The sequence below is a fragment of the Onychostoma macrolepis genome, chromosome 25 (genome assembly GCF_012432095.1).
Source record: "Onychostoma macrolepis isolate SWU-2019 chromosome 25, ASM1243209v1, whole genome shotgun sequence".
In the NCBI taxonomy this organism is placed as follows: domain Eukaryota; kingdom Metazoa; phylum Chordata; class Actinopteri; order Cypriniformes; family Cyprinidae; genus Onychostoma; species Onychostoma macrolepis.
This window is the reverse complement of record NC_081179.1, coordinates 7,338,652-7,365,105: the sequence shown is the minus strand read 5'-3', so window position 1 is coordinate 7,365,105 and position 26,454 is coordinate 7,338,652. Positions and strand designations below refer to the sequence as shown.

Below are 26,454 nucleotides of genomic sequence, written 5' to 3'. Positions count from 1 at the left end.
TAGACTTCCACCGAAAGTCAATATTTAAATATATAAGATATTTCTGATTGAATGCAATACCATGTAAGATAACTAGAACAACCAGCTGATCCACTGTTGCTTTTCTAATGCTTTCTGTATAATTATCAAATCTCATGTTAAATCCGTATCCTGTTTCATGCCTAAAGTTCCTTGTTTCTGTTGCATTGTGTGCGAAGAAACAGTACTTAAGAAATGTCTGGTATTATAAAAATAACTTTTATACATCATATACACTCTTAAAAATAAAGTTGTTTCACGATGCCATAGAAGAATCTGTTTGTCTAAATGGTTCCATAAAGAACCTTTAACATCTGAGGAACCTTTCTGTTTCACAAAAGGTTCTTTGTGGCAAAAGAAGGCTCTTCAGATTTTTAAAAGGTAAGAAAGAGATGGTTCTTTAAAGAACCTTTGACTGAATGATTCTTTGTAGAACCAAAAATGGTTCTTCTATGGCATTGCTGTGAAGAACCTTTTAAGCACATTTATTTTTAAGAGTTTTGCCATTACAATTATTACATTAAGTGTATTTACACATGATTTACCTCCCAAAAGACAACCTGTTCATGTTTGTTAGAGATTTTGATGCTTGATTAACTTCGCTCTATTTTAATTCCGGTCTTGTAGGATGCATTAGACATCCTGTCAATACAAGTTTCAGATATGGTATATTAAATTTGTTTTCATGATTAATCCATATATTTTTGAAATACAGGATCTTTAATCTACTGCTAAAGTTTAGGAGGGATTCTGACATTCTCATAGTGAAAGCTACTTTTTTAACAACAGGATAACAAAGTCAACGTGCTGACAAATCATATTACATGAGATGTCAGTAATTGAAGATTTTATTTTATTTTTTTATTGAAAGAGCAAACCTGTCATGCAATGACAGTGGACAAACTGTCATATGACTGTCCATAAACCTACATACAAAAACAAATAGATGCACTAGATAATTTCAGCAAGGACACGCTTGTGATCTCAAAAGCTTTAAATTTTTTGATGATCGTAAAGCAATTCAATTGTATCATGTAATTTTGCTGCTGGTAAACCATGATTTGAACCTACTGACTACATTATTTGGCGGTTCACTTTTATATCATTGCTGTAGCTCAAAAAGTAGATCATGGCGCTAGTGACACCAAGTTTATGGCCAAATGGTGTAAATAATATTGCATATATATATATAAATATGTGATCATAAGCAAAATATAAAAACGTTCTCAGTGCAAGACTCAATATGAATGCATTTAGGTTTAAGATGCTTTTTTATTGCTTTTAATTTCAAACACAAGCAAAATAGTACACATTTTTAAGAAAAGAAAAAAAAAGAGACCTATAGATAAAGTTTTAGAAATGTTAAACAAAGCATGTGCAATTTAAATTAATTTCCAAACAAAGTTTCTCAAAGAATTCATATTTCAGTGTCTTCGTGTAGATGATTTACTGCTGCTGCTCACGGAAGTCCTAAGCTGCGTTTTCTTTGGCTGTCTTCAAGGAGTGTGTGGTCCACTCCCACTCTATGACATTTAGTTCTGCTACAGGCGCACTCCTCAACATGGATGTACGTGTAGGTCACTATGTCTCCGTTTACGCAACCAAGATTCACTGTGCGATTACTTGCACGAGTGGCCTGGCAACAGGTACAAGAGGACAATCCAGGTTCAGTGTACCTACAAATGGGAGAAAAAGAGAAAAACACATGTAAACCATTTCAAACCGGTGACTTATGAGTGTCTGTTTAAGTTAGGATGCCAATTATGTCGTAACAGAGTGTGTCTACTCGCCTGCTAAAACTAGTACAGTCTCCACCACAAAATGCCAGGTCCATTTTCTTCTCTGACTGACAGTCGTTGTGATTTATGTAATCGCGAACGGTCTGTACTTGACATCCCTTAATTTGGTCCACACCTTCAAACACAGGCAATTGAACACACTCAGACATGAATGAATGAATGAATGAGGCATTTATATAGACATAATAATAGACTCAAAACAACCAAAATTCACATTGTTTTCTTTAAAAAAAATATACTCACAAACATGGCAGCAGCCATCAGATGACAGCTGGACGGTGCCCTGTAGAGCGAATCACAAAGGCAGAATTTAAATCACCATAATCAGTCAGTATAACATGCAAATGTGTGTTTGTATGATATATGAAGTACTGACAGGCTGGCAGTTGGAAACGTTGAAAGGAGGACACTGGACTGTGTATTTGTTAGTGATGAACTGTCCATTAACTTTAGTACACGTGATTCTATCACAGCCCTGATTTGTAGAAGGCAAAGTCTCTCCTTCCTACAAACAAAAAGAGAACAAGGTCAAATTCATTGCGAAAATGTTAGGTTTGTTAGGAGGAAGATTTTCAAAGTATACTGGCATAAATTTGGGTCTGTTCCTCAAAAAAAAAATGCACCTGACCTTATTGAATATGCATTTGTAGGAGTTTCCTCTCAGATGCAAAGTTTATGGGAGGAGAGTATTAAAATGAATCACGCAACGCAATTTACTAACGTTTGTGCTTGTCAAATTACTGGTATGTGCACCATTATTTAATGCTAAAAAAAGCATGTCTTAAATCAGGTCGTAATTTGTGCTGCTTTTGGTAGATTGCGCTGGTCATTATGGAAATGATCTGGTTGTGTCTTTGTTCTTTAATGTGCGCATTATTAGTAAATAACCCGCAGAATTTGCCCCTCCCTTTGGCGCCTTTATGGAATTGCGCTCTAACGCTAATTTGTCCTGTTTAGTTAATCTGGCCCATGTTAATTCAAGTTCCACTTAACCTGAATATTCCACACGTCAAGGCAACTGAACTTTTAACATTTGACTTTACCTTCATTATATGATCGACGCCATTGATATTGACAATGCAGTGAGTTTGCACACACTTTCCACAGCAGTCGGCAAAGTTCGTTTCAATATATTCATAACCCTGGGAAAAAAATAAACATCAAATGAAGTCAATGAAATTACACTCAGTCCTGAGACAAGCTGATCAGAAGCTTGTCATGCAACTTACAGGATCACATTTCTCATTGCACTGCACAAATCCACATTTGATCTTGAAGAACTGCGTTTTAGGATCCACATCCCACGTACAGCTGCATTCCTGACAGTCAACAACGGGAATGTCGGTACCAGGCTGGGGGAAGTAATGGGAGAGATGAGCATGCAAAGCTTAATTATTACTTTTTAAAAATCAGAAATGTTTGATTTAAAAAAAAAAAAAAAGTACTATTACAGTCATTTTAATTACCTCATATTCCATATTTTTGTGGACGCACACTTTCTTTGGCTCTGAGGAGGCAAACAACAAAACACAAAACTATAAAGAATGATATTACAGACACAATCTGAGACAAAAAATAAGCATACAAATGTCACAAAAATTAACTGAAGTGTGAATAATAGCAATACCGCATTTGATTACTGGACAGCATTTTCCGTCAGGCACTTCCAGGACTGGTGCATATCCAACTGCACACTTCGTATCCATAGGTGGGCACATGCTGGCATCACAATCTACATCACACAAATCAAAAGGAAGATGTGAACCCAAACCAAAAAAACTGTACTATTGAAAAAAATAATAATTTCACTTACTGCAAACTTGTTTGTTGCAGCATGGGTCTGAAGGATCGGTGACATTGACCAGCACAAAGCCGGGCTCAGTGCAGCTCACAGGGTTCACATCAGGACACTTCTTGGGCTTACAGATCACAGATTTGCTGGCCTTATCACAGATACACTCCTCACAGTTGTATTCAAAACTTCATCGAACTGCCACAAAATATCAAGAGAATTCAGTTAAAAGTTATGGAAATACCTTGAAGTTTAAGAACTATGTAATTCTAGTATTGAGCCAACAGCTAAATTAAAATTGTTAAACACCGCCATACCTCACGTGGTGTTCCAGAGGCGTCCAGGCATCCTAAAAACAAAAAGGGAAGAACAAAATTAGACAGATATGTTCTTGAAAAGCAGCTAAGATATGCAGGATGACACAGAAAGGCACACTTTTTTGTACATCTCAATATGCGTGCACATAAACTTGACTTGAAGGCTTCTCACCGCATTTGTTCACACAGACTCCTGACTCCTTGTTGAAGAGCAATGAGCCCTCAGGACAGAAGCAGCCCTCTGTGGGCACTTTAATGGTGATCTGTCCAGGTCTGCAAAGTATTTACCTTTTTTATTACACATATCATCTGAGATTCATTCCAATAAACATCTAAACTTTTATATTCTCAAATGTCTAAATTATTTTAAAAATTTGGATAAATGGGCATACATATCAGCACAGGTTGGTGGCTCAGCTGGACCACAAGGACTGAAGACTTTATCTGCTGCACATTCAATATCTGGGGAAGAAAAGACAAATACAACACTTACACACAATAATCTCTAAACATCCAAAAGTCTGAGTCCACAAAGAAAATCTCACATAAAAAAAAGGAATTTAAAGTCAGAAATGTACAACAGAAAGTTTAGGGTGTTGGAAAAACCTAAAGAAACAGTATGATATAAAATTAATAAAATACAACTTACTGCAAAGGTTAGTGTAGTTCCTCCAGTGTATGCAGATCCCTAATTGAGAACAAGCCCTCGCGTAAGTCTGCAGACTGGTACACACCACGGCAGGGTTGCTCATATGACAAATGTCATATTCACATGCTAAAATGAAGTTTTTGGGGGACAGATGTGGATGGCATGCTTTGAACACCCTGAGAAAGACAGAGGTAGTAAATATCACTTTGGAAGCTCCGTGTATTGAAATTTATAATAAAAACACCACACAGAATCCACTCACTCGCTATCAAGGAGGTTGCAGTCAGGATGAACTGGGCATGGCTTAGATGTAGGTTTGTTACCCCCAACGGTAGGTAAAGCAGTTGGTGGAGTGCAAATTTCACCGTTCACACCACTGGCTGGCCAGTAATCTGCCATCACTGCACAGTCGTCCACCAAGATCCCTCCAGGGATCATGCAGTCATCAGCCTTGTTGTTGTTGCATGTTCCTTAGTGAGAATTAATTTGGAGTAATTTAGATGGGCAATGCATAAAAACAAATCCCTCGTATACCATCCACACTGTGATGTCACCATCCATACAGAAAAAGGGGGGTGGCTGACTTACCACAGTGACCTTGTGTGTTGTTTCCAAAAAGCTGGAATGGCAAACTGACGCCAAAGCCAGTGGCTCCAAATGTTATATTAACACCCAGCAGTGGAATACTTAGGATCAAGTCTAGGCCTGAGCTTACAACTCTCACACTATTATGAGTATATGGTAGTTGTAACTTTACATTGTTCTCAAAAGCCTGTAATGACAGGAGAATTTTAGGATACTTAGTAAAGCAGACAAAACATTCATTCCAAATCTAGAAAGTCTCACCTCTAGGTCTGCACCTCCTATGAGATTGTGATTTGTGAGTGTTATGAGTAGTTTGTTGTAAGACACAATAATAGATCTGGGACAGGATACATGCTCAACAGGGTCACAGTAGACACTGTCGATGTAGATCTTCAAATGGTATTGAGGCCTGATTTCCTCCATTAATACATAAGTACAGTTTCCTTGATAACTGTAGAAGAGTCCATCAAATGTGATGTAATGCGGGTCACCCCAGCCTTCACAAAAGCCTATTATTAGGAGAGGATGAAAAAAAAAAAAAAAATAGCATTCAGTTACTTGAACTGAACAAGCTACTTGAATTTGGTAAACACTAAAGGCCAGATTTACTTACAGCTTGATCCAGACAAACTCTCTTTTTGCAGTTAAAAACCTACTGCTTTTTTACTAATGACATGCAGTGAAAAATAAGCAATGAGAGGTGTGGACAGTCATTTTTGTGGCTGATCTTATTGCATGTGTATTTGTAGGAGTTTTCCTTTCAGATGCAAAATTTCTGAGAGAAGAGTATTTAAATGAATCATGCATGATTTACTAAGGTTTGCGGTCATCAAATTACCATTATTTAATGCCCCAAAAAACATGTCTCAATCCATTTGGTGCTGGACATGGCTGTGATATTTGCTGCTAGGAGAAGGCACCCCAGAGAAGACAGCGCTCATGGTAGAAGTGAGAAAATTTTCTCCACTTGTGTTAATTTATTTGGAATGACAATGTAATCTGAATATGTCGATTACCAAGCCACATTATTTATTTTTTTTATTTTGTGTTCCTCTTCCTATTTTGCATTGTCAATATGGAAATGAGCTGGCTGCTTCTGTGTTCTTTAATTTGTGCAGTAGATCAGCCACAACTTTCCACTCCCATTTGAGCTTGCGGTGTAATGCTAATTTGACCTGTTTAGTAAACCTGATCCTATGTGCATTGATTGTTGAAAATAACAATTGACATTTGAAGAATTCAAAATGTCAACATAACTACTTTGTCATTTAACCTGTGACAGAGACAATTTTATTTTCTTGCGCCACATCAAAGCAAAGAGACTCAATGAGATGCAAAGAAATCACAGATCATGACCGAATTGTTTTCAGTTAAAATGTTAAATTATAGTAATTTTAAAGGAACATATAAAAAAATTAAGCACCTTTGAAACCATGAAAACATAACCGTTTCAAATAAAGCATATTTGGCTTGACAGTACATCATTGCTATTAATTTCAACAATTACAGAATCAAATATAAAGATTGTGAATACCAGTTTACTCACAGTCACATGCATAATATTGGCAGCAGCCATGCTCATCATAGACAAGCACTGGTTTTTTGCCATTTTCACAGATGATGTTCTGCAGTGGAGGGCATTCAAATGGGATAATTTCGATTTTGTTGTCTTCTAAGCACCTCGCCATTAAGCAGTCACACAAGTAGAAGGTCTCATTGGTCTGGGGATAATGAGAAAAGTAATAGAATTAGAAAGACTGATACATGTAAAATTGCAATGTTGTGTATGTTATTTCCTTAGAATATTTAAATGACAACATGGATACTTATAAAAGTACATTCCTCCAATATAAATAATTACACTACGTATATCTGAAGGGGTCATGACATGGAGAATCAAAATGTTCTTGATATTAACACATATAAGAGGTTCCTCTACAATAATAAGTTTCAGAACTCAGAACTAACTACCCAGTTTAAAATATGAATTATTCTATTCTCTTCTTCTGAAATGCGCAGATTTTATATCAGGAGAATCGTGATGTCCTCGACCCGCCCCTTAATGTACATCATATGTAATTGTATGTAATCAAGGAGGTGTGTTCTGAACAAGTCATGTCTGTTCATCAATCACAACAGTGATACATGTTGTGGTAGCGTTGTTTAAATTTTGACTGCCTTGGTATCTGACTCTGGCTTAAACATATTTGTCCTTATCACAGCGCTTGCCATCTTGAGTATCAAAATACATGACATGCTGTAAAGCAGGACATGGATATGGTGCGATAAATTTTGCCAATCACAACAGTGGGCATTTACTTCAGTTTCTGCAAGAGGTCGCCCCTTGACATTGAGTGGTTTTCACAGAGAGTAAAAATATGAGTGGAAAATTATAATTTTTTACAAATATTAGACCTCTTTGATGTAAAAAAAAAAAAAACTTTATAAACTAACCTCAAGAAACAATATAAAAATCTGAAACTCCATTTCATGACCCCTTGAAACAAAAATTAAAAGAAAGTATATTAAATAGTACATTTTTGTCCCATTCTGGACAGTCGTAATGTGGAGTTGGTGTAGGAGTAGGTGGAGGGGCAGGTGTAGTGCTGGAAACAAACAATGTAGATGTAAATGCTGTTGTTGTTGTTGTTGTAGTAGGCTTTGTGGTAGCTGTTGTTGTAAGGGTAGATGACGTGGTAGGTTCTGGTGTTTTTGTTACTACAACTTGTGATCCAGGTGATGATGTTGTTGTTGTTGTTGTTTTTACTCCAGTAACAACACTTATTGTTTCAGTTGTTGATCTAGACTGTGTTGTTGGTGGTGTAGGGGTAGATGATGTTGTAGGTTCTGGTGTTGTTGTTGTTGTAGACTTTGTTGTAGTTGGGGTAGATGAAGTAGTAGGTTCTGTTGTTGTAGTAGATGTTGTGGTAGCTGTCGGTGTAGGGGTAGATGATGTGGTAGTTTCTGGTGTTGTTGTAGGAGGCTTTGTGGTAGTTGTCGGTGTAGGGGTAGAGAATGTGGTAGTTTCTGGTGTTGTAGTAGGCTTTGCTGTAGTTGTCAGTGTAGGGGTAGATGTGGTAGGCTCTGGTGTTGTAGTAGACTTTGTGGTAGTTGTCGGTGTAGGGGTAGATGATGTGGTAGGTTCTGGTGTTGTTGTAGGAGGCTTTGTGGTAGTTGTTGGTGTAGGATTAGATGATGTGGTAGTTTCTGGTGTTGTTGTAGGAGGCTTTGTGGTAGTTGTCGGTGTAGGGGTAGATGATGTGGTAGGTTCTGGTGTTGTTGTAGGAGGCTTTGTGGTAGTTGTCGGTGTAGGGGTAGATGATGTGGTAGGTTCTGGTGTTGTTGTAGTAGATGTTGTGGTAGCTGTCGGTGTAGGGGTAGATGATGTGGTAGGTTCTGGTGTTGTAGTAGTTGTCGGTGTAGGAGTAGATGATATGGTAGTTTCTGGTGTTGTTGTAGGAGGCTTTGTAGTAGTTGTTGGTGTAGGAGTAGATGATGTGGTAGTTGCTGGTGTTGTTGTAGGAGGCTTTGGGGTACTTGTCGGTTTAGGGGTAGATGATGTGGTAGGTTCTGGTGTTGTAGTAGTAGATGTGGTAGCTGTCGGTGTAGGGGTAGATGATGTGGTAGATTCTGGTGTTGTTGTTGGAGGCTTTGTGGTAGTTGTTGGTGTAGGGGTAGATGATGTGGTAGGTTCTGGTGTTGTAGTCGGCTTTGTGGTAGCTGTTGGTGTAAGGGTAGATGAGATAGATTCTGATATTGGTGTCGTTGTAGTGGATGTTGTGGTAGCTGTCGGTGTAGGGGTAGATGATGTGGTAGGTTCTGGTGTTGTTGTAGATGTTGTAGTAGTTGTCGGTGTAGGGGTAGATGATGTGGTAGGTTCTGGTGTTGTTGTAGGAGGCTTTGTGGTAGTTGTCGGTGTAGGGGTAGATGATGTGGTAGGTTCTGATGTTGTAGTAGATGTTGTAGTAGTTGTCGGTGTAGGAGTAGATGATGTGGTAGATTCTGGTGTTGTTGTAGGGGGCTTTGTGGTAGTTGTCGGTGTAAGGGTAGATGATGTGGTAGGTTCTGATGTTGTTGTAGATGTTGTAGTAGTTGTCGGTGTAGGAGTAGATGGTGTGGTAGATTCTGGTGTTGTTGTAGGGGGCTTTGTGGTAGTTGTCGGTGTAGGGGTAGATGAGATAGATTCTGATATTGGTGTCGTTGTAGTGGATGTTGTGGTAGCTGTCGGTGTAGGGGTAGATGATGTGGTAGTTTCTGGTGTTGTTGTAGGAGGCTTTGTGGTAGTTGTCGGTGTAGGGGTAGAGGATGTGGTAGTTTCTGGTGTTGTAGTAGGCTTTGCTGTAGTTGTCGGTGTAGGGGTAGATGATGTGGTAGGCTCTGGTGTTGTAGTAGACTTCGTGGTAGTTGTCGGTGTAGGGGTAGATGATGTGGTAGGTTCTGGTGTTGCAGTAAATGTTGTAGTAGTTGTCGGTGTAGGAGTAGATGATGTGGTAGGTTCTGGTGTTGTTGTTGTTGTAGATGTTGTGGTAGCTGTCGGTGTAGGGGTAGATGATGTGGTAGGTTCTGGTGTTGTTGTAGGAGGCTTTGTGGTAGTTGTCGGTGTAGGGGTAGATGATGTGGTAGGTTCTGGTGTTGTTGTAGTAGATGTTGTGGTAGCTGTCGGTGTAGGGGTAGATGATGTGGTAGGTTCTGGTGTTGTAGTAGTTGTCGGTGTAGGAGTAGATGATATGGTAGTTTCTGGTGTTGTTGTAGGAGGCTTTGTGGTAGTTGTCGGTGTAGGAGTAGATGATGTGGTAGTTGCTGGTGTTGTTGTAGGAGGCTTTGGGGTAGTTGTCGGTTTAGGGGTAGATGATGTGGTAGGTTCTGGTGTTGTAGTAGTAGATGTGGTAGCTGTCGGTGTAGGGGTAGATGATGTGGTAGATTCTGGTGTTGTTGTTGTTGGAGGCTTTGTGGTAGTTGTTGGTGTAGGGGTAGATGATGTGGTAGGTTCTGTTGTTGTAGTCAGCTTTGTGGTAGCTGTTGGTGTAAGGGTAGATGAGATAGATTGTGATATTGGTGTCGTTGTAGTGGATGTTGTGGTAGCTGTCGGTGTAGGGGTAGATGATGTGGTAGGTTTTGGTGTTGTAGTAGATGTTGTAGTAGTTGTCGGTGTAGGGGTAGATGATGTGGTAGGTTCTGGTGTTGTTGTAGGAGGCTTTGTGGTAGTTGTCGGTGTAGGGGTAGATGATGTGGTAGGTTCTGGTGTTGTTGTAGATGTTGTAGTAGTTGTCGGTGTAGGAGTAGAGGATGTGGTAGGTTCTGGTGTTGTTGTAGGAGGCTTTGTGGTAGTTGTCGGTGTAGGGGTAGATGATGTAGATTCTGGTGTTGTTGTAGGAGGCTTTGTGGTAGTTGTCGGTGTAGGGGTAGATGATGTGGTAGGTTCTGGTGTTGTTGTAGGAGGATTTGTGGTAGTTGTCGGTGTAGGGGTAGATGATGTGGTAGGTTCTGGTGTTGTTGTAGATGTTGTAGTAGTTGTCGGTGTAGGGGTAGATGATGTGGTAGGTTCTGGTGTTGTTGTAGATGTTGTAGTAGTTGTCGGTGTAGGGGTAGATGATGTGGTAGGTTCTGGTGTTGTTGTAGATGTTGTAGTAGTTGTCGGTGTAGGGGTAGATGATGTGGTAGGTTCTGGTGTTGTTGTAGGAGGCTTTGTGGTAGTTGTCGGTGTAGGAGTAGATGATGTGGTAGGTTCTGGTGTTGTAGTAGATGTTGTAGTAGTTGTCGGTGTAGGAGTAGATGATGTGGTAGATTCTGGTGTTGTTGTAGGAGGCTTAGTGGTAGTTGTCGGTGTAGGGGTAGAGGATGTGGTAGGTTTTGGTGTTGTTGTAGTAGATGTTATGGTAGCTGTCGGTGTAGGGGTAGATGATGTGGTCGGTTCTGGTGTTGTTGTAGGAGGCTTTGTGGTAGTTGTCGGTGTAGGGGTAGATGATGTGGTAGGTTCTGGTGTTGTAGTAGATGTTGTAGTAGTTGTCGGTGTAGGAGTAGATGATGTGGTAGATTCTGGTGTTGTTGTAGGAGGCTTTGTGGTAGTTGTCGGTGTAGGGGTAGATGATGTGGTAGGTTCTGGTGTTGTTGTAGGAGGCTTTGTGGTAGTTGTCGGTGTAGGGGTAGATGATGTGGTAGGTTCTGGTGTTGTTGTAGATGTTGTAGTAGTTGTCGGTGTAGGGGTAGATGATGTGGTAGGTCCTGGTGTTGTTGTAGGAGGCTTTGTGGTAGTTGTCGGTGTAGGGGTAGATGATGTGGTAGGTTCTGGTGTTGTTGTAGATGTTGTAGTAGTTGTCGGTGTAGGAGTAGATGGTGTGGTAGATTCTGGTGTTGTTGTAGGGGGCTTTGTGGTAGTTGTCGGTGTAGGGGTAGATGATGTGGTAGGTTCTGGTGTTGTTGTAGATGTTGTAGTAGTTGTCGGTGTAGGAGTAGATGGTGTGGTAGATTCTGGTGTTGTTGTAGGGGGCTTTGTGGTAGTTGTCGGTGTAGGGGTAGATGGTGTGGTAGATTCTGGTGTTGTTGTAGGGGGCTTTGTGGTAGTTGTCGGTGTAGGAGTAGAGGATGTGGTAGGTTTCGGTGTTGTTGTAGTAGATGTTGTGGTAGCTGTCGGTGTAGGGGTAGATGATGTGGTAGGTTCTTGTGTTGTTGTAGATGTTGTAGTAGTTGTCGGTGTAGGGGTAGATGATGTGGTAGGTTCTGGTGTTGTAGTAGATGTTGTAGTAGTTGTCGGTGTAGGAGTAGACGATGTGGTAGATTCTGGTGTTGTTGTAGGAGGCTTTGTGGTAGTTGTCGGTGTAGGGGTAGATGATGTGGTAGGTTCTGGTGTTGTTGTAGATGTTGTAGTAGTTGGCGGTGTAGGAGTAGATGGTGTGGTAGATTCTGGTGTTGTTGTAGGGGGCTTTGTGGTAGTTGTCGGTGTAGGGGTAGATGATGTGGTAGGTTCTGGTGTTGTTGTAGGAGGCTTTGTGGTAGTTGTCGGTGTAGGGGTAGATGATGTGGTAGGTTCTGGTGTTGTTGTAGTAGATGTTGTGGTAGCTGTCGGTGTAGGGGTAGATGATGTGGTAGGTTCTTGTGTTGTTGTAGATATTGTAGTAGTTGTCGGTGTAGGGGTAGATGATGTGGTAGGTTCTTGTGTTGTTGTAGATGTTGTAGTAGTTGTCGGTGTAGGGGTAGATGATGTGGTAGGTTCTGGTGTTGTAGTAGATGTTGTGGTAGTTGTCGGTGTAGGAGTAGATGATGTGGTAGATTCTGGTGTTGTTGTAGGAGGCTTTGTGGTAGTTGTCGTGTAGGGGTAGATGATGTGGTAGGTTCTGGTGTTGTTGTAGATGTTGTAGTAGTTGTCGGTGTAGGAGTAGATGATGTGGTAGGTTCTGGTGTTGTTGTAGGAGGCTTTGTGGTAGTTGTCGGTGTAGGGGTAGATGATGTGGTAGGTTCTGGTGTTGTTGTAGGAGGCTTTGTGGTAGTTGTCGGTGTAGGGGTAGATGATGTGGTAGGTTCTGGTGTTGTTGTAGATGTTGTAGTAGTTGTCGGTGTAGGGGTAGATGATGTGGTAGGTTCTGGTGTTGTTGTAGGAGGCTTTGTGGTAGTTGTTGGTGTAGGGGTAGATGATGTGGTAGTTTCTGGTGTTGTTGTAGGAGGCTTTGTGGTAGTTGTCGGTGTAGGGGTAGATGATGTGGTAGGTTCTGGTGTTGTTGTAGATGTTGTAGTAGTTGTCGGTGTAGGGGTAGATGATGTGGTAGGTTCTGGTGTTGTTGTAGGAGGCTTTGTAGTAGTTGTCGGTGTAGGGGTAGATGATGTGGTAGGTTCTGGTGTTGTAGTAGATGTTGTAGTAGTTGTCGTGTAGGAGTAGATGATGTGGTAGGTTCTGTGTTGTTGTAGGAGGCTTTGTGGTAGTTGTCGGTGTAGGAGTAGATGATGTGGTAGTTTCTGGTGTTGTTGTAGGAGGCTTTGTGGTAGTTGTCGGTGTAGGGGTAGAGGATGTGGTAGGTTTTGGTGTTATTGTAGTAGATGTTGTGGTAGCTGTCGGTGTAGGGGTAGATGATGTGGTACTTGAACAAGGGGTACAACAGTAAACACGTATTTCATAGTCAATACATTTATAGGGGCGTTTATTCTGTTCTTCTTTCTTACACACCAATCCATATGAAACATTGCAATGGGCAACTTGTCCTGTATGATGAATATAATCTTCAAAGCTCATGTCAGGTTGGCCCACAGCCCTACATTCAATATCTTCTGGCTCTTCACAGATCTCTTTTCCACTTTCTGCAATTTTTTCATAAGTCTCCAAGTCATTCCATCCTCCTACTGCAGGATTATATACATTAAACCAGTCAGACCACCAACACATGCATGGTGTTATAGGCTTAGTTGATGTTGATGTGATAGTTGTTGTTGTTGGGGTAGATGATGTGGTAGGTTCTGGTGTTGTTGTAGGAGGCTTTGTGGTAGTTGGCGGTGTAGGAGTAGATGATGTGGTAGGTTCTGGTGTTGTTGTAGGAGGCTTTGTGGTAGTTGTTGGTGTAAGGGTAGATGATGTGGTAGGTTCTGGTGTTGTTGTAGTAGATGTTGTGGTAGCTGTCGGTGTAGGGGTAGATGATGTGGTAGGTTCTGGTGTTGTTGTAGATATTGTAGTAGTTGTCGTGTAGGGGTAGATGATGTGGTAGGTTCTGTGTTGTTGTAGATATTGTAGTAGTTGTCGGTGTAGGGGTAGATGATGTGGTAGGTTCTTGTGTTGTTGTAGATGTTGTAGTAGTTGTCGGTGTAGGGGTAGATGATGTGGTAGGTTCTGGTGTTGTAGTAGATGTTGTGGTAGTTGTCGGTGTAGGAGTAGATGATGTGGTAGATTCTGGTGTTGTTGTAGGAGGCTTTGTGGTAGTTGTCGGTGTAGGGGTAGATGATGTGGTAGGTTCTGGTGTTGTTGTAGATGTTGTAGTAGTTGTCGTGTAGGAGTAGATGATGGTAGGTTCTGGTGTTGTTGTAGGAGGCTTTGTGGTAGTTGTCGGTGTAGGGGTAGATGATGTGGTAGGTTCTGGTGTTGTTGTAGGAGGCTTTGTGGTAGTTGTCGGTGTAGGGGTAGATGATGTGGTAGGTTCTGGTGTTGTTGTAGATGTTGTAGTAGTTGTCGGTGTAGGGGTAGATGATGTGGTAGGTTCTGGTGTTGTTGTAGGAGGCTTTGTGGTAGTTGTTGGTGTAGGATTAGATGATGTGGTAGTTTCTGGTGTTGTTGTAGGAGGCTTTGTGGTAGTTGTCGGTGTAGGGGTAGATGATGTGGTAGGTTCTGGTGTTGTTGTAGATGTTGTAGTAGTTGTCGGTGTAGGAGTAGAGGATGTGGTAGGTTTTGGTGTTGTTGTAGGAGGCTTTGTAGTAGTTGTCGGTGTAGGAGTAGATGATGTGGTAGGTTCTGGTGTTGTAGTAGATGTTGTAGTAGTTGTCGGTGTAGGAGTAGATGATGTGGTAGATTCTGGTGTTGTTGTAGGAGGCTTTGTGGTAGTTGTTGGTGTAGGATTAGATGATGTGGTAGGTTCTGGTGTTGTTGTAGATGTTGTAGTAGTTGTCGGTGTAGGGGTAGATGATGTGGTAGGTTCTGGTGTTGTTGTAGGAGGCTTTGTGGTAGTTGTTGGTGTAGGATTAGATGATGTGGTAGTTTCTGGTGTTGTTGTAGGAGGCTTTGTGGTAGTTGTCGGTGTAGGGGTAGATGATGTGGTAGGTTCTGGTGTTGTTGTAGGAGGCTTTGTGGTAGTTGTCGGTGTAGGGGTAGATGATGTGGTAGGTTCTGGTGTTGTAGTAGATGTTGTAGTAGTTGTCGGTGTAGGAGTAGATGATGTGGTAGATTCTGGTGTTGTTGTAGGAGGCTTTGTGGTAGTTGTCGGTGTAGGAGTAGATGATGTGGTAGTTTCTGGTGTTGTTGTAGGAGGCTTTGTGGTAGTTGTCGGTGTAGGGGTAGAGGATGTGGTAGGTTTTGGTGTTATTGTAGTAGATGTTGTGGTAGCTGTCGGTGTAGGGGTAGATGATGTGGTACTTGAACAAGGGGTACAACAGTAAACACGTATTTCATAGTCAATACATTTATAGGGGCGTTTATTCTGTTCTTCTTTCTTACACACCAATCCATATGAAACATTGCAATGGGCAACTTGTCCTGTATGATGAATATAATCTTCAAAGCTCATGTCAGGTTGGCCCACAGCCCTACATTCAATATCTTCTGGCTCTTCACAGATCTCTTTTCCACTTTCTGCAATTTTTTCATAAGTCTCCAAGTCATTCCATCCTCCTACTGCAGGATTATATACATTAAACCAGTCAGACCACCAACACATGCATGGTGTTATAGGCTTAGTTGATGTTGATGTGATAGTTGTTGTTGTTGGGGTAGATGATGTGGTAGGTTCTGGTGTTGTTGTAGGAGGCTTTGTGGTAGTTGTCGGTGTAGGAGTAGATGATGTGGTAGGTTCTGGTGTTGTTGTAGGAGGCTTTGTGGTAGTTGTTGGTGTAAGGGTAGATGAGATAGATTCTGATATTGGTGTCGTTGTAGTGGATGTTGTGGTAGCTGTCGGTGTAGGGGTAGATGATGTGGTAGGTTCTGGTGTTGTAGTAGATGTTGTAGTAGTTGTCCGTGTAGGAGTAGATGATGTGGTAGATTCTGGTGTTGTTGTAGGAGGCTTTGTGGTAGTTGTCGGTGTAGGAGTAGATGATGTGGTAGGTTCTGGTGTTGTAGTAGATGTTGTAGTAGTTGTCGGTGTAGGAGTAGATGATGTGGTAGATTCTGGTGTTGTTGTAGGAGGCTTTGTGGTAGTTGTCGATGTAGGGGTAGAGGATGTGGTAGGTTCTGGTGTTGTTGTAGGAGGCTTTGTGGTAGTTGTTGGTGTAAGGGTAGATGATGTGGTAGGTTCTGGTGTTGTAGTAGATGTTGTAGTAGTTGTCGGTGTAGGAGTAGATGATGTGGTAGATTCTGGTGTTGTTGTAGGAGGCTTTGTGGTAGTTGTCGGTGTAGGGGTAGATGATGTGGTAGGTTCTGGTGTTGTAGTAGATGTTGTAGTAGTTGTCGGTGTAGGAGTAGATGATGTGGTAGATTCTGGTGTTGTTGTAGGAGGCTTTGTGGTAGTTGTCGGTGTAGGGGTAGAGGATGTGGTAGGTTCTGGTGTTGTTGTAGGAGGCTTTGTGGTAGTTGTTGGTGTAAAGGTAGATGAGATAGATTCTGATATTGGTGTCGTTGTAGTGGATGTTGTGGTAGCTGTCGGTGTAGGGGTAGATGATGTGGTAGGTTCTGGTGTTGTAGTAGATGTTGTAGTAGTTGTCGGTGTAGGAGTAGATGATGTGGTAGATTCTGGTGTTGTTGTAGGAGGCTTTGTGGTAGTTGTCGGTGTAGGAGTAGATGATGTGGTAGGTTCTGGTGTTGTAGTAGATGTTGTAGTAGTTGTCGGTGTAGGAGTAGATGATGTGGTAGATTCTGGTGTTGTTGTAGGAGGCTTTGTGGTAGTTGTCGGTGTAGGGGTAGAGGATGTGGTAGGTTCTGGTGTTGTTGTAGGAGGCTTTGTGGTAGTTGTTGGTGTAAGGGTAGATGAGATAGATTCTGATATTGGTGTCGTTGTAGTGGATGTTGTGGTAGCTGTCGGTGTAGGGGTAGATGATGTGGTAGGTTCTGGTGTTGTAGTAGATGTTGTAGTAGTTGTTGGTGTAGGAGTAGATGATGTGGTAGATTCTGGTGTTGTTGTAGGAGGCTTTGTGGTAGTTGTCGGTGTAGGAGTAGATGATGTGGTAGGTTCTGGTGTTGTAGTAGATGTTGTAGTAGTTGTCGGTGTAGGAGTAGATGATGTGGTAGATTCTGGTGTTGTTGTAGGAGGCTTTGTGGTAGTTGTCGGTGTAGGGGTAGAGGATGTGGTAGGTTTTGGTGTTGTTGTAGGAGGCTTTGTGGTAGTTGTCGGTGTAGGGGTGGAAGATGTGGTAGGTTTTGGTGTTGTAGTAGTAGATGTTGTAGTAGCTGTCGGTGTAGGGGTAGATGATGTGGTAGGTTCTGGTGTTGTAGTAGACTTCGTGGTAGGTGTCGGTGTAGGGGTAGATGATGTGGTACTTTCTGGTGTTGTTGTAGGCTTTGTTGTAGTTGTCGGTGTAGGGGTAGATGATGTGGTAGGTTCTGGTGTTGTTGTAGGAGGCTTTGTGGTAGTTGTCGGTGTAGGGGTAGATGATGTGGTAGGTTCTGGTGTTGTAGTAGATGTTGTAGTAGTTGTCGGTGTAGGGGTAGAGGATGTGGTCGTTTCTGGTGTTGTTGTAGGAGGCTTTGTTGTAGTTGTCGGTGTAGGGGTAGATGATGTGGTAGGCTCTGGTGTTGTAGTAGGCTTTGTTGTAGTTGTCGGTGTAGGGGTAGATGAAGTGGTAGTTTCTGGTGTTGTTGTAGGAGACTTTGTGGTAGTTGTCGGTGTAGGGGTAGATGATGTGGTAGTTTCTGGTGTTGTTGTAGGAGACTTTGTGGTAATTGTCGGTGTAGGGGTAGGTGATGTGGTAGGTTCTTGTGTTGTAGTAGACTTCGTGGTAGTTGTTGGTGTAGGGGTAGATGATGTGGTAGGTTCTGGTGTTGTAGTAGACTTTGTGGTAGTTGTTGATGTTGTAGGTTCTGGTGTTGTTGTCAGTGTACATTCCTCCACACAGATCTGATTTTGCTCATCAAAAATAGGCTTATCCTCTGGACATTTTGGATAACATCCTGCATAAAATAAATAAAATAATAATAAATAAATAAATATAGTTGCACAAATCATCAGTTTTTAACTGGTGGGTCATGATCACAAAATGTTTTGTGAATTACTGGCAAGAGAGATTACTATTATTTGAATTATTATACAAGTTCTATTATTTTGTTACTTTTATCATATTTAGTTGAATAATTTAACTTAATGCCACTTTATTATTAATAAAAAAATGACTGTAAGAGACAGGCAGGCACATTCTAAAATGATTCATATTAAAAATGGTGAATTTGGCTTACTGTATAAAAAATATGAGAAAGAAGAACCTAATTTCCCTCAAACACTGCTTGTTATAAATATTGCCTGCTGCCAAACTGCCCTAATCCATAGAATGCCATATTTGTCATGTTAGAGATATTAAATAGTAAACACCTTTCTATTGCTTAACATAAAGCTTACACTTCACATTTATATCTGGGCTTATCCATTTGTTTGTCAAACAATCAATTTATCTGTACACAGCAGGCTACTTATAGTGCCTTGATCCTTCAAAGCTAGTGACTCAATACATTAAGCAATGTTAAAGGGACAGTTCACCCTCACCCTCATGTCATTCCAAACCCATAAGTCCTTCATTCATCTTTGAACACAAATTAAGATATTTTTGATGAAATCCGAGAGCTTTCTGTCCCTCCTTAGATATTCCTCTGATCGTAAACAAGGCCAGGGCATGCGTGTTCTACATCAGCAGCATCACGTGCATGGGTCGAGGTACTCTCATGAATGGCGGTGGGCGGTGACACAGAGGAGAATAATTGTTAAATAAACTATTTAACATTATTTTTGTTTTCTTTGTGCACAAAAAGTATTCTCATAGCTTTGTTACAGTTACATTGCTGTCTATAGAGGGTCAGAAAGCTGTCGGATTTCATCAAAAATATCTTAATTTGTGTTCAAAGATGAACAAAGGTCTTATGAGTTCAGAACGACATGAGGGTGAGTAATTAATGACAGAATTTAAATTTTTGGGTGAACTATTCCTTTAAGCTTCCTTAAAGGGGTCATGACATGAGAAATCAAATTTGCTTTGATATTTTGACCATTGTGTTTGCTCTGTGTACCATTAACAATCCTGTTTCATAGCTTAAAACCCCTCATTATAAACAAAGCATTCATTTATTCAAGCTCCAAAAGGTATGGTGCGATGTTGTGTTTTTAATATTAATGTTAAGTCAAAAGCAAATATATCCCTCTATAATCACTGGCGCTATGTACACTGGATACAGTACACAAATTCAGTTCAGTTTCTGACATACTTTATGAATTTGAGTCTGCTGACAACAGGACAAACGGAAGAGTAAAAGATCTTTCGTTTACTGATAAGCCTTAAAGGAGTCGTCCCTTAAAAACGGATCATTTCAGAAAGAGGGTTGAAAATAATAATTTTTCTGCATATATATTTGTTTTTTGATGTATTATTTTGATTGATTGATTTATTTGTTTGTTTGTTTATTTTGGTGCAAAAAAACATTAAGATTTTAAGTGAACCTCAAAGAACATATTAAAATAATTTTTAAAAATCCATGTCATGACCCCCATAACATTGCCTGTAATGGGCTGTTTAAGCCTTATTTATACTTTTGCCTAGTTCTGCACTGTGAGCCTCCGCTGACTGCGTGCACCTCCCGAAACGGACAAGGAGTTTATACAAGTCACACTCAACGTTGTACTATTCTTTGAAATGACAGGGGGCGACTTGCAATAATTTCCTACTAAACTATCAGGAAACAGCGGTGAGAAGTAGGAGTTTGCCGGTACAACACTCAAAACTTGGCATCTTGCATAGATTTGATGAATGAATCAATTTCTTCATGTACAGACTGATTAGGTTGTGGGTCAGTTTGGAGGACATGTGAAAATGTGGTAACACTTTATTTTGATGGTCCTTTGATTGTTTTGAGCATTCTGTTGACAATAAGTAACTTTGCACCTACATGTCGACTAACTCTCATTAGAGTATTATTTGACTGTCTGCTTAATATCTGCTAACTCTTTATTGTGATGGTCTCCCAACAGACATTCTACTGACTATAAGTAACTTTTCAAGTAAATGTCAGCTTATTCTAACCCTAAACCTACCAGTCTACTAATACTCTATTAACACTGTAATGAGGGGTAGTAGATATAGGTGCAACTTTACTTACAATCAACAGAATGTGTTAAAGGGACCATCAAAATAAAGTGAAACAGAAAATGTTTGTTTTGAGTGCACTTCACCAAACCCACACTACGAAAGAATCAAATAATCATGTAAAACGCAGGGACCCTTGAGATTATTCGTGTCATCAGAACAAAACATATTATGGAGACTAATAACATGTATATAACTAAACTGAACAACAATCTCTTGAATATTATTTTCTAATTTCATTAAACATTTTCATTTCATTAACAACTGTATTACACATGGATCTTTACTTTTATTAAAAAAAGCTAATTTCTGCTATTGTAGGTAGGGCTGTCACGATTCCTCGATTAAATTTGAGTACTTGATTATAAAAAATCCTCGATTGCATTTTGTCCATGTTAAAAATACTGGAAGTGGTACATTCCATGGACGAGAATCCATGAAAAGCATTATTAAACCTTTTTCTGAAGGCTACACAAAATAGTTTTAATATTTAAAAATCATAATACACCATAGTGCGATTGTGAATTCACAAAGGCTGAGATGCAATTAAATAAATATATGCGCTTTATTTATATGCGTGTAGGTTACGTGCATCTTAGAGGGGCTCCATTCACAGTTAATGCTACTCCACACAAAGAGTTGTCATTTACATACGTGGACCGTCTCAGACTCCATCTCTGCATATGCTGTTAGTCTGAGCTGCTTATAATGTTTATAATCCCACGCCAACACTGGAGAATTACATCATGATCTTTCTAAGTATGCTAACTGTTTATTGCAATTTTAAAATAAAAGTTTAAACCCTTCCTCTGAGTTTGCATGTTTTGATTTCCACATTCCTGTTCAAGAAATGACAGTGGCTGTAGCATCTCTGTCATAAAGAAGTGGCCAAATATTAAAGATTATTATGGAATTAAATCAAATGTACATAAAATGTGTGCACACAAAAAGGAGGTCAGAAATATGCAGTGTGCATACTCAGTCTTGAAAACTGCACACTAGCGTGCACCAGATGTCAACTCACCTTCCAGGTTGGGTAAATTGTTATTACTGCAGGTACCATTAAGGTTGAGACAGGTTTTGTAGCAAGGTGTATGACAAGGACTGTAATGCCATGTGCAATCTTCTGTTCCATTATTGTAGTAGTCACAGTACACAGCTGACAGAGAAACATGGAAAGAAGTATGAATGAGTACAGCTGAACTAAAATAAATGCAATAAAACTGCAGTACATTGTTAAAAGAAAGGAATCACTTCAAGCAATGATCAGGCAATCAGTTTATTGTGAATCAGTTCATCTTTTTTGTGAAAACACAGTAGCTGAAAATTCATAATCTGCATGAATCACATTTAAAGATTACAGATTAAGATGTGTACTAGAATTAAACATGCTTACGGCAGATCTCAGGGGTTCTCCAGTTCACACAAACATCTGCCTCATTGCAGGCTTGAGCATAAGCTGCAACAGCTGTACAGAAGCACTCACAATCTCCACCTGTGTCACATGCACACGAGTCCTTCACACAGTTCTCATAATATGGGTTTGGATCCACCTGTGGGAACATGCATTTCCATCCTTAAAATATGTAGGATTCTTGTATACCTCATTATAGGGAACTCTTTTTTCATTTATTTACTCAGAAGTCTTTGCAACTGTACCTTGTTATGGCAGACTTTGAATGGACCATCAATATCCTTGATGATGCTACATTGTATTTTTGCCCATGTCTCTCGATTGGGGGTATACATGCATGGGTTGTAGTCTGGTTTTGCATCCAGACAGTTGCCTACTTTCCAGCTGTCCACAAACTCCAGGATATTTGAAGTTGGCAAATTTCCCTTAGTGGTAAAGTCATCTTTTCCATTTCCATTGAAATTTCCACACAGACCACAAACTTCTCCCTGTCAAAAAACAATAAAGCACAGCTGTTGCACTACGAATAAATCAAATTCAGGGACTGTTGTAAATTGTTTGGAAGCGTAAGTTCATGAGTCATGGCTTCAACTCACCATGTGCTGAGGTTGCAGAATGATGCGGACGGTGGTTTTGCGGTCCCACAAAATTGTCAGTCCAATGTTAGCATCAATGACAAGGTACATCCCAACGTTTCTCACAGTGTACTTGATCTCTGGATCACTTCCAGTATCATTGGCTATTACATTTCCATCAGAAAGCTCTAGCACAAACCTCTGTGTGAGAGAGAAGTAGAAGAAAAAGAAAAAACATCGTAAAACAACTATCAGGGTTCCCACACCTTCAAATTCAAGGACCTTTCAAGGACTTTCCAGGTCCAATACCCTCAAATTCAAGGACTTAATGTGGGGACACAGTTCAAGTGAGAGCAAGGTTATATCACGTCACCTTGTAAGATACAATGTTACAGCTTTCATGTGTCAAACACAACTATGCAAAAAAGCATTTTTTGTTTGTTTTTTTGCTTTTTTTGGCCATATGACAGAAATCTGATATTCTATTTGTCGTATTTCTATTTTGCATAAAACTGAATAATACTTTGTACATACTATACTGTATTCTAAAATGATCTGATATTAACTTTTGCATGGATTTTATTGAAAGAGCTTAGGCTCATGTAACCAGAAGTTTTAAGATATATGAATATGCTTAAGTTTTTCTTGCCTCATGGCTTTTCATTATTAAGCAATACAACATTACATCCTTTGGATCTCTGGCAAGTCATTCTTTGTAATCTTCTTTGGTGAGCCAAATATCTTAAAACTTGCATTTTCCTGGCATCACATCTCAGGGTTTCAGCCAATTTTTGCAATGTTTCACGGTGTGTCTGTGAAACGTTGAGGTACCATCTTAGTAGTTTTGTGTGCGTGTGAACGTCATGGCAACGAACAACACAAAGTACCTCACGTGGGAAACACTTAACGAAACAAAAAAATGTGCAATGTAAATCAAGGAAGCTAGTATGCACAAAGTGTTGGCGAAATAACACATTAGCGGACCGGAGGGAATAATATGGAATTTTCAAGGACCTGTATCCATGTTTGTTTATTTTCAAAAACTTTCCAGGGCCTTGAAAATTTTTAATCAGATTCACAAACTTTCAAGGATTTCAAGGACCCGTGGGAACCCTGAACTATAGAATCCATTGACTGACATTGACTCTATATTGCTTTCAAATGTTGAAGAGAATGAGGCGAGGAAATCCTTCATTGGCCTTTAAAACGAAAATAATTGTACACTATTATTGTCTTATACTACACGTAACAATAACTTTAACATGCTGAACAGCTAAAAACTTTAAATTTTTCTCTGAATGTACCACATAGTATTGAATATTTTGCTAAACATAAAACTGCATAGCATGCTACGCCTGTGGCCTTACCCCAAGATATATCTTGACAGCCTTTGTACATGTAGTTCCTGTTGTTCCACAAGGCAGATTCTCAGTGATCACATGAAAATTGCCAGTTTTATTTCCACACTTGTTCTGCAAAACAAGAGAACGTGCTGTGTTGCCTCCTGAAGGAAGAGCTTTATTTGTATTTTTTTTTTAAATAAAGCCTCTGAACAAATGCACATACCTGAGCAGCAATATAGCGGCAATCTCCCCTAAAGCCGAATCTTTGCTGATCAAAAGTTATATAATGTCCACTGCCATAAATGGTGCATATGCCTGGACACTTATAATGTGTACATTTCCATTTTCCCCGTTTGCAAGTGCTGAAAATATAGAGGAGACTCAAATCTTTTGTGGTTCTACAGTATTATACTACAGATCATTAAAGGTCAGGTTATATTTCCTCATTATTTACAGGTTTTATGGTAATGTAACTTTAATGTGGCAATGGTAATGACTGTTGTTTTACACTGGGTTATTATTGTCAACAAAAAATAAATTAAAACAATTTAAAAACATTTTCATTACTTGAAATAAAAATAAACATTAACTAAACAAAAAAGTAAATATTAATATATATATATATATATATTTTTTTTTTTTTTTTTTTACATTTTATTTCAGCTAGTTGCAACATTTATAATAAAAGTAGTATATAAAAGTAGTATTTAAATATACTAAAATGACAAACTCAAAATTACTAATACTTTTACATTTTTAAAATATGGAAAATAAAAAATAAAAACAAATGCAAAATAGCATTAAAAAATACAATAGTATATTAATGATACTAAAATAACACCAGTTTTACAGACCATTGATTGCAATCCATGGTTATCTCAGATCCTGGTGCATAATACTGTCCATCATGTTTACAAGGGCAGTAATCCGGTTTAACACAATGTCCTCTCCCATCATCCAATAGACCAAAAGGACACTGGCAGCCAGACTGACAGTCCAGTGAGAACTGGAAAGAAGGGAAGAAGACATTATGTACAAGCAAAATGCTGTTATCCATTCCACACTAATAACACTATCAGCAAAATCAAGTTAGACTTTGGGAAAGAAAATAAGAGAAGAGACGTTAGAATCTACAGACTCACACAGTCAACTTCCTGTTGCGAACAAGTCTTTGCACACTCCAATCCATGTTCATCTGGGGCTGCTGTACTGCAGTTGAAGAAAACTTTGGGAGAGGAACATCCTGCAAATGATATCAGACGAAAGAGGCTGCATCATTCGTGTACTTCTTATATAAGAAAAACTTCAAAAACTGTTTACAACAGATGTCAAGCAATTATGAAAAAATTAAAAATTGTGATAAAAGTTCAAAGTTAACTTGCGCAGCATCATTTATATGTGCCTTCTGCCACCTTGTTGTCTAACATATCAGCACTGGCCATTAAAAATTCATATTAATTAACCACTATTTATTGTTCACTGTTTGTTGGTTATTAAAACCTTGGTACGCCAGTTAATTTCAAAATCGCATTTTACTAGATAACTATGTAATGCCTAGGCTACAGATGCCATGACAGCCCAGTACTAGTGATGGTAGTCCATATAAACTGAAAACAAACTTATTTATGCAGTAGATGAAGGTAACATTTCATACCCAGAATTCGGGTTTTCCAGGAACGACAGTGAAGTTTTCCATTCATGCAAACACTGGACAGAGAAATAAGATCAATTGTATATTAAATTCATAGTTTTTAAATTTCTTGTACAACTACTGCACTAATACCCACAGTATATTATCATTCACTTACCAGTGTTCATCCCTAATGGTGACAGACTTGCCAGGATGAATTTTCTGTCCGTTGTGGTAACATGGGCATTTTTCCATAGCTACACACAGATCGTTCTCATCCTGGTAGAGCCCCTCTGGACATGCGCATCCATCAACGGGCACAAAGTCAACACTACAGCTTTGGCGCTCAGAGGCGAGAGACAGACAGGTACGCTGACAGTTCTGCAGCTCATAGGAGTAGTTCTGCGAGGCCGGGCAATTCTCCGTATATTTCTCTGTGAGGATCAGTTTGAAAGGCATTGTGTCTTAAAGATGCATGTAGCAAAACTACATAAGCATTCTTCTAATCTTCTAGATTAGATAAGGGATTTTCAAGCTTTTTGAGACACCCAAATATGATGATCCCACTTGTAAAGGATGCCTTCCTAAAATATAAAGTCAGCTATATAGTTCTATATACTTGGTATATACTTAAAAATGTATAGTTATTACACATTATAGTATAAAGCTATGAAGTTGGCATCAACTTTTCATTACTACTGAATTAAAATTAAATTATGAAAACAATTCAAATATATTTAAAATTACATTTTTATAATACAGAGAATAGTGCAAAGGAAATGTGAGATTAGCATTTTCTCCCTCATAAATTATATGCATTTCTTCGTTAGTGTGAAAAACGTGCACAATTAATCACATGACTTAGCATTAAATAGATTTTTGATGTTTTGTTCACTGAAAATTTCCCCTTATCCATCCATCTACAGAATCAATCATTTTCAGCCATCTTACTGCACACAATGTCTCTCCAGCCTTGGAGGATTATTCCTTTAGCTGCACAGGCCCGGGCGTACGCGGAGAACACTGTACACAGACAATCCTCACTCTTCTCACAGGTACAGCTGGAGTATTTGCATCTCTGAAAGTACATAGACACATTGTGTCACTGCATGTTGTGGAAGCTGGGATAAATTGAATTAAATATTTTTATAAAACAAAATCACATACAATTACTAAAACTTAAACTAAAACTGAATGTAAGCATAAAAGCTAATTTAAAATATTAATAAATACTATAATACAATATAAATAATATTAAATGAACAGTTGGTTGCTTAAAAGTTAAGAAAATGCTGCTTGTCTGTATATAATCTGCTACTGTTTCAGATCATACTTTGTAGTAGCTGTCTGGATTGACAGTGGTGTGACATTTGGCAAAGAGGCTCTCCTTGTCCTTCATCTTGGAACACCAGTGCTCAGCGAAGTGCTCTAAAA

The 26,454-nt window shown here is 39.5% G+C and overlaps 1 protein-coding gene across 1 annotated transcript in view; it reads right to left on the bottom strand.

The window, feature by feature from the left end:
* Window positions 1–1,276: 1,276 nt before the first annotated feature.
* The window catches only part of LOC131533838 (mucin-2-like), a 32,893-nt gene continuing 7,715 nt past the window's right edge, over window positions 1,277–26,454 (bottom strand). The window contains 34 exon segments of the mRNA XM_058766270.1: window positions 1,277–1,694; window positions 1,809–1,932; window positions 2,061–2,100; window positions 2,194–2,322; window positions 2,861–2,959; window positions 3,047–3,169; window positions 3,284–3,324; window positions 3,445–3,549; window positions 3,631–3,798; window positions 3,801–3,807; window positions 3,927–3,958; window positions 4,099–4,199; window positions 4,319–4,388; window positions 4,576–4,751; window positions 4,838–5,045; window positions 5,164–5,347; window positions 5,422–5,669; window positions 6,707–6,881; window positions 7,697–12,481; window positions 12,484–13,035; window positions 13,037–13,758; window positions 13,844–17,884; window positions 21,083–21,217; window positions 21,455–21,611; window positions 21,718–21,960; window positions 22,069–22,248; window positions 23,415–23,519; window positions 23,614–23,752; window positions 24,245–24,396; window positions 24,533–24,633; window positions 25,045–25,097; window positions 25,199–25,454; window positions 25,972–26,098; window positions 26,354–26,448. Of these exon segments, the coding sequence (XP_058622253.1) occupies window positions 1,478–1,694; window positions 1,809–1,932; window positions 2,061–2,100; window positions 2,194–2,322; window positions 2,861–2,959; window positions 3,047–3,169; window positions 3,284–3,324; window positions 3,445–3,549; window positions 3,631–3,798; window positions 3,801–3,807; window positions 3,927–3,958; window positions 4,099–4,199; window positions 4,319–4,388; window positions 4,576–4,751; window positions 4,838–5,045; window positions 5,164–5,347; window positions 5,422–5,669; window positions 6,707–6,881; window positions 7,697–12,481; window positions 12,484–13,035; window positions 13,037–13,758; window positions 13,844–17,884; window positions 21,083–21,217; window positions 21,455–21,611; window positions 21,718–21,960; window positions 22,069–22,248; window positions 23,415–23,519; window positions 23,614–23,752; window positions 24,245–24,396; window positions 24,533–24,633; window positions 25,045–25,097; window positions 25,199–25,454; window positions 25,972–26,098; window positions 26,354–26,448 (14,090 nt within the window). The 3' untranslated portion in view covers window positions 1,277–1,477.